The following is an 8,267-nucleotide window of genomic DNA, read 5'->3' as shown; positions in this document are numbered from 1 at the left end:
ATATAATGCCTTCCAATGGGACCTAATTAAAGAATTAAGAAAGACAGTGACTATATATGGATTACATGCACCATTTACTCGGTCATTGTTAGAAAATGTTATGACTGGTCGATTGTTGGTGCCGTATGATTGCCTTCAGATAACCACGATGATTTTAATGCCAACACAAAAATTACCCTGGGAGCAAAAATGGAAAGAAGGGTGCGAATTAGCCGCCCTGGATAACATGGAACGGCAGCCTGGCAACACCCTCCTGGGAGCCGGGATCCCACAGTTGACGGGGACTGAGCCGTTACTTGATCCGAGATTGCAGGCTAGGCTCAACGATGCCATCCTGCAGCAGTCCGCGTCTCTGGCCTTCCAGGCTATGCAGAAGTTGCCTGAAGTTGGAAACGTCGAGCCATCATTTACCAGCATTAGGCAACAAGTTACCGAGCCTTATATGCAATTCATTGATAGATTGCGAGACGCTTTGGACAAACAAATTGACAACTGCGATGCCAAAGAGGCCCTTATACTAAAACTGGCAGTGGAAAATGCAAACACAGACTGTAAGAAAATACTCCAAGCCCTGCCTGCTAATACTACATTAGTACAAATGTCAGAGGCTTGCAATCGAGTTGGATCCATAGCGCATCACACTGCCGCTTTGGCCGGAGCTTTTGCTACTGTGCTTAAAACTGGGGGTAAACCGTGTTTTTGCTGTCGAGCCATGGGGCATTTTGCCACTGAATGCCCACAGCAAGGAGCTGGGGGGGAACATGGTAACCCTGCTCCTCCCACTATTTGCCCACGGTGCGGCAAGGGATGGCACTGGGCTAGTCAGTGCCATTCAAAGCATAATGCAGAGGGACAACCTTTACAACCGAGGCAGGGAAATGGGAAGTGGAGCGTGGGGCGGGGCCGCGTGACGACACAAGTGCCCCGGCCCTCCATCGTGGGTGGGCCGTCCTTGCGGAAGTCACTGCCCTGGGCGATGATGACTACCGGACCGTGACCGCACCCGCCCACTGCTCCAGCGATCCCACCCACTATGTCACCGTGGATTCCCTCACAGCCAAAACCCGAGGAAGCGCCAGATTGGATGTCTCCACAGTAACAAGCTGCACCCTTTGGGACACTCGGGTCTGCAAAATACCTCTAAACGTAAAGGGACCAATAGGGAAGGGATGCAGCGCCCTCTTGCTAGGGCGGTCTAGCACCACACTAAGGGGTCTTTTTGTACTGCCTGGAGTCATCAACGTTGATTATGACGGAATAATGCAAACAATGGCATGGACTCCCTCTCCTCCAATGCTCATACCCAAGGGGACTACAATTGCACAGTTAATACTATTTAAAGCCATGGTTCCACAAGCAGAGACGCGTGACCGACATGACGCAGGGTTTGGATTGACAGGACCCCCATCAGTTTTTTGGGCCTTGGCCATCACCATCAAGAGACCTACACTGACCCTAACACTTTATCACCCAAAGGCCGACCCCTTGACCGCACAAATAACCATGTTAATGGATACCAGGGCAGATGTCACAGTAATTGCTCTTCACAATTGGCCCAAAAGTTGGCTGTTAGATTCCACCACAAAAAGCCTTGTGGGAGTCAGTGGTGTCTCCAGTACTTTTCAGAGCCGGTATATGCTTACCATTAAGACTCATGAAGGCTCGCTCTATAACGTCCGGCCACATGCTGCCCTCATACCTGTCAGTCTTCTGGGGAGGGATGTGATGGGACAGGGCGCGTTCACCCTGAGCCTTCCGGAAAATTTTCGATAGTGGCCATTAACTAACGACCGTGCATGAGACTCACCTGGAAGACTAATAATCCTGTGTGGGTGAATCAGTGGCTGCTTCCTGCGGAAAAGGTCACTGCTCTCCAAGAACTTGTCCAAGAACAGTTACAATTGGGACACATTACCCCCACAACCAGCCCCTGAAATTCACCCATGTTTGTTATTAAAAAGAAAAGCGGAAAATGGCAATTACTTCACAATTTACATCAAATAAACAATGCAATGGAAGATATGGGAGCTCCCCAGCCCGGATTACCTTCTCCTGCTATGGTCCCTTGATATTGAAATATAGTGATTATCGATTTAAAGGACTGCTTATTTATTATTCCGCTTCACCCTGCTGATGCTCCTCGATTCGTGTTCTCGGTCCCAAAAATCAATAAGACTGAACCAATGGATAGGTATCATTGGACTGTGCTGCCCCAAGGGATGAAAAACTCCCCAACAATTTGCCAAACATACGTAGCAGGAGCACTATGCCCTGTATGCAAATGATTCCCGCATGTATACATCTATCATTATATGGACGACATATTGCTCTCCAGTCCAACAGAAAACTTAAAGCAAGAAGTACTGCCTGTTCTACGGCAGGAGTTACAGAAATGGGGATTACAAATCGCGCCAGAAAAAATTCAAATGGAGGCGTCTTGGAAATATTTAGGCTGGAAGATACTGCAGCAAAGTATTCAACCCCAAAATGTAGCCATTACAATGGAAATCTGCATGCTCAATGATGTCCAGAAGCTTATAGGCAATATAAATTGGATAAGGACACAATGCGGAATTGACAACCATACACTAGCACCCCTGTTCGAGTTGATAAAAGGGGACACTGATATTAATGCGCCCCGCCGGCTGACTAATCAAGCCAGGGCAGCACTAAACCATATACAGGAGAAGATCTCTGCCCAACAATGCCAGCGGTGAGCAGAAAATTTACCCATTCAGCTCTACATATGCAACCAGAATCCACAACCTTTAGCTATTATTGCGCAATGGGACTCCAACGCAATGGACCTGTTGCTGCTATTAGAATGGGTGCTTCTACCCCACCAAACGACAAAGACACTTGCCACCCGCATTGAAATGTTTTTGGATTTGATTAGGAAGGGTAGAGAACGAATTATAGAAATGGCCGGAGAAGAACCAAAATCCATTATCATTCCAATAGTTAAAGACTACCTTGATTGGTGCCTCCAGAATAGCTTAGAGCTACAATCAGCCCTTTCAGGTTTCAATGGTCAACTTGATATACATCTCCCACCTCATAAAATTCTTACCTTTTATAATAATGTACAGGTTGAGGACAAGCCGCTATATCGATGGCACCCAGTCCAAGGACAAACTATTTACAGACGGGTCAGGGAGAACGGGAAAAGCTGTAGTCACATGGGAACAAAGAGGTCACTGGCAACATGTGATAGAAACAATACAGGGCTCCCCTCAGATAGTAGAATTACATGCGGTAGTAATGGCATTCAAGCAATGGGACCAGGCTCCACTAAATATTGTCTCTGATTCACATTATGCAGTAGGAGTAGCACAATGAATTGAAAGATCTCAGATCAAACACATCCAGAACGAGGCACTATTCTTAAAATTTAAAGAGTTATTATTTCTTGTAGAGCACTGTATCCACCCTTATTGTGTGATCCACATTAGAAGTCATACGACACTCCTGGGATTCTTTATAGAAGGAAATGCCCAGGCCGATCAATTGACTAACATTGCATTGCAAGTCCCAGTGCCAAATACATTGTCCCAGGCTCGTCTATCACATCAGTTCTTCCACCAGGCAGCAAAAGCATTGTCCAAACAGTTTGCCATCCCCATAGGAGATGCTAAGCTCATAGTACAGACCTGCCCGGATTGTCAACAACAACCAGGCTCACCGACTACAGTTAATCCTAGGGGCCTCTCTTCTCTTCAGATTTGGCAAACTGACCTTACTCACATTCCTGAGTTTGGGAGGCTACGAAACGTTCACATGTAGATAGATACTTTTTCGCACGTGCTCTGGGCCTCTGCAATGACGGGCGAAACAAGCCGTCACATACAGGCGCATTTCCATGCAGCCTTTGCTGCCCTCGGAATCCCTAAAGAAATAAAAACTGATAATGGCCTGGCTTATCCAAGCTGCTCTACGCGAGTTTTTTTCCATACCTGGGGTATCACTCACAAGACAGGCATTCCACACTCACCCACAGGACAAGCAATAGTAGAGCGTGCTCACTGCACATTCAAGGACTTATTGGCAAAACAGAAAAAGGGGGAGACACAGGAGACACTGCAGAATAGATTAAACAAAGTGGTATATGTCATGAATCATTTGACACTCCCTTTTCAATACGAAGAAATACCACCTATAATTAAGCATTTTAAATCAATGGAATCAGGACTAACGTCCGTTCCAACAGGAAAAGCGATGGTTATGATGAGAAATCTGGATACTGGGGGGTGGGAAGGACCATATCCCTTAATAACTGGGAAGCGAGGGTACGCTTGTGTTTCCACAGGACAAGGACCACAATGGGTGCTGGCTCGTGGCATGTGACCGTGGTTGGGACCATCATCCTCATCCACCTCTGCAGCTTCGGTGCCTCCTGGGTCTCAATCCAGCCCAGATGAAACATCTGGGTCACCTTCGCCAACATGACCAGACAAAACCATATGTGTCTGTCTATGGCCAGCGCGAGAAATCCGTTCACGACCTACCTAGTTGGGATTCCGGTAGAAGACAGGGATCTGACAAATTTGGTTAGCAGCACATTGACAAGGCCACACCTTGTAGGGGGGTGGAACCTCTCAGATAAAGGAAATGCCTCCAGAGAGGCAATGAACAACTGGGATGGTTGGGTGGTCCAATTACTGATAGCCCCGTTGGAGCCTCAGGAGCTAGATATCTTGGGAAGTGTTAATGAGCTTGCCTGCTTAAAGTTCAATTATACTGGGAAAAATATCACAGAATCAGCAACTTGCATAGAGATCTGCCAGGGGACATCACTATCCTTCATGCCGTGAATGAGCCGGACAGGACACGTTATAGGAATGGGACCACTCAGCAAACAGTGATTTTCTGCTTCCTTAATGAAGTCGTATGTCACGGAGTAATATCCTTCCTCATTATACTTTGTTGGAAACTTCCATTCACCTTTTTCTTCTATTTCTTTTTGTGTCTCAGTGGGAAGCCTCTTAAAGGTTGTTACAACATGGTCTGCTGCTACAGCTACTCCAACTAGAGCAGCTACTTTATCTGGGCATGCTATCGCGGCATGAAGCATCAGCCATCCACCTAAGCTGGAGCCCACCAGAATCTGTGGTCCATCTGTAAGTTCATCCAGCATAGACAGAACATCTTTTCTCCACTTCCCAGTTGTACACTCCTCAAAGTTACCACTTGAACTTCCACATCCTGTATAATCAAATCTGACGAAGGCATGACCTAGAGAGCTGCAGAAATCCTCAAGGGCAGTTGCTTTCTGACCATTCATATTGGAATTAAAGCCTGGTAGGAAAATAACCCCTGGATTCCTGCCTTTTAGTCTATGGTAAGCTAGATTTGGTCGATCTGGTCGAGTCAAAAAGCTGACTGATGACTTCTGCCTGCAAACAGCGAGCCCTGAGGCCGCCCGCAGCGGCTGCCACAAGTCGCCGGCCCCGCGCAGCCCCCGTGCCATGCCCATGGCCGGTATCTCTGCGGTTAACATCACGGCCAGCCTATCTGTGTACCAGAATGAATCTAAATGGTGCAATTATATCACCCATAACATATCTAGGTCCTCGAACACACCACTGGCCTTGCCAGCCGGGGTGTTCCTATTTGTGGCGACCAGGCCTGGCAGGGTGTCCCCTCGCATATTGCGGGAGGACCTTGCACCTTGTGACGTTTAACTTTATTGACACCTAATATGTCTATGATATTGAATATCACGAAGCTCCATAGGCAGATGAGACGAGTGGTCAATCACTACCAGAAAGACTGCAAGGACAATCTTGATTTCTAGAAGGCTGATAAAGTTATCTTAGCCTCCTTCCTTACACCCAGTGTCGCTGCTGTCCAAGCTCTGACAACACTCAATAAATTAGGGTGCTGGCTTGCCAAACAAAACAATGCTACGTCTGCTGCGCTAAGTGCTCTCTTGGCAGATACTGATTCTATTCAACACGCTACTTTGCAAAACAGGGCCGCTATCGACTTTTTGCTATTAGCCCAAGGCCATGGGTGTGAGGAATTTGAGGGTATGTGTTGTATGAATCTGAGCGATAACTCCCAGACAGTTTTTCAACAGCTGAAAAAGCTGAATGAACTATCTGACAAGCTAACAACAAGCTCACTGGGATTAGATTCATGGTTAAAGGGGCTAGGAATAACTGGGTGGTTGACGGAGCTGATAAAAGGAGCACTTATCCTGCTTATCGCATTTGTCACAATCCTAGCAGTCGTGCCATGACTGTTGCAATGCCTGCAAAAAATGATTAGTCGCTCAATACGCACGGTATGGCTAGTGGGAACAAAAAAATGGGGAATTGTGGGTGACCCGTTTGGTAATAATCTGGAGCTGATTAATACAGCAGTGCACTAAAGGTCAGATGGGAGGAGGTTCTTGGATCTGGTGGAGCCAATGAAACGACCCGTCTACAACATGTCTGGTGGGGAACCTGGCAGATAACAAAGACTGGACTGTCTACTTACCGCAAGTGCCCCTAGAGCCACAGGAATTAGATATCCTGGGATGTGTAACAGCAACAGCATGTGTAAGGTTTAATTGCTTGGGCAAAAAAACAAATCATGAAACAAATGGTCAATGCCACACTTGCTCCTTATTGAAATGCATCTCTTTGCTGTAATTATACAAAACTATAATAGCATCATTCCTTGCACCAGGAGCCGCTCTGCTCGGCTATGGGATCGACTGTGGAACGGACGCCCCTAGGTCCGCAGGAATACACCCCGAGCATTTTTCCTCAGAGGGGTCTCCACTCTCAGCCGCTCACCACGGGAGTAGGCAAGGACCTCCCGAATTTGTGGACAATTTATTTTAGGTGATATTTTCTTGCGGTATGAATGCGAAGTGCAAGAGGCCTCTTTGCGTGTTTGTGTGATTGTGCTGTGCAATTGAGAAGCAGCATCGCTGTGAAGCAACATCCCTAGTGCTTCGTGGCTTGTTGACTGATGTAGATTCTAGTAGGCATGCTACTTTACAATCGTAATTCTGCATGTGATTTTCACCATGTTGTTTATTGTACCTTGATTATTGCAGTGTCTGCGGTGATTGATAGAAAAATCCATAGAAAGCATTTGGTTGATTGAAAATAAAAAAGGGGGAATAGTGGGAAAGGAATTTGCAGGGAGCTTTGTGCTGTTTCACACGTTCCTGAGTTAATGAGGAAAACAGCGGTAGAACCAAAAACTTGAGCAAGGTCGAGATAAAGTAAATTGGCTACAGTGTTAAAGATGAGCTTTGGGCAGTGGCCAATTGCTGGCTGGCTCAAGGCGCGTCTCAGGGTCTCTAACCAATTGTATGACAGATTCAGGCGCGTGGACAGCACGTGGGGCTACAGGGAAAGTATATGTAGTAGTGAAAAATGGCAATAAAGGTTCTTCTGTTCAAGAGCTATCACGAGTCCGTGTCGTTCATCCCTTCAAAAAACAACAAACAAAAACCAACCAACCATCCAACCAAACAAAAAAACCCCACAACCATCCAAAAAAATCACCCTGAAATACCAAAATTGTAAAAATCCACTTTATTGAGATTTTTACATTTTATCATAGTACATTCCATGTTCTTTATTCTGCTCCAATAAAACTCCATTGCATTCCTCTTTTCATCTACATCATTCCTGCCCACATGCCTCATAACTGCTTATTTCATTGCTGAAGTAACTTCAATACAATAGTGATCAGGACTAAATCACATTGTCATAGAAAAAGTAGGCTTCTGATTTTGACCAACATAGCCTTGTAAATGCTAATTTTCGTTATTGATCTGGCCATTTCTGGTGTCGTTCAGCACTGACTCAGTATCATCGGGGAGAAGAAATTAGTCAGTAGCATTCAGATTAGTACACCCCAGTGACAAAGGCAAGAAAAATCTGGCCCAGTTTGGGTATCTCACAGCTTTAATTGGTCAGCTGCAATTCTGTGCACTTGTGCGTAGTATATCATGTGGAGAGACATTTCCGTATAGTTCTATCAGGTAATCATAATTATGACAATTATATTTCAGAAAAGATAGAAGTATGTACCAGATTATTATGTGAAATAATATTCTGCCAAAAGTATATGATCAAGACACAAGTGGCAAAAGCATTGCTTCTGAATTTGATTTTAATTTTTCAAGACTGCAGCTTTTGCTTGCAAATGCAGCTTTTTCCCTGACTCACGTCTGTATGTTAAACATGTGTGTATAAAACTTGACAGTTACAGAGCTACTTCATAGAAAAATACACTGTGATGTGACTTCCATTCTTATT

At 45.6% G+C, this 8,267-nt stretch overlaps 1 protein-coding gene across 1 annotated transcript; it reads right to left on the bottom strand.

The window, feature by feature from the left end:
* Positions 1 to 4,627: 4,627 nt before the first annotated feature.
* Positions 4,628 to 5,984, bottom strand: LOC310895532 (palmitoyl-protein thioesterase ABHD10, mitochondrial-like). Its single transcript, XM_083827005.1, has one exon. The coding sequence runs from the start codon at positions 5,495 to 5,497 to the stop codon at positions 4,733 to 4,735; it is 765 nt and encodes a 254-aa protein (XP_083683131.1). The 5' UTR covers positions 5,498 to 5,984; the 3' UTR covers positions 4,628 to 4,732.
* Positions 5,985 to 8,267: the final 2,283 nt, after the last annotated feature.

This window comes from Anser anser (genome assembly GCF_964211835.1).
Source record: "Anser anser genome assembly, chromosome: 2".
Classification (NCBI taxonomy): Eukaryota; Metazoa; Chordata; class Aves; order Anseriformes; family Anatidae; genus Anser; species Anser anser.
The sequence above is the reverse complement of the archived record's forward strand: the minus strand, read 5'-3'. Positions and strand labels throughout refer to the sequence as shown.

What these genes read in the sequence shown, in the direction of transcription:
- LOC310895532 (XM_083827005.1), bottom strand. Translation starts at nt 5,497, where the DNA reads ATGTTAACCGCAGAGATACCGGCCATGGGCATGGCACGGGGGCTGCGC.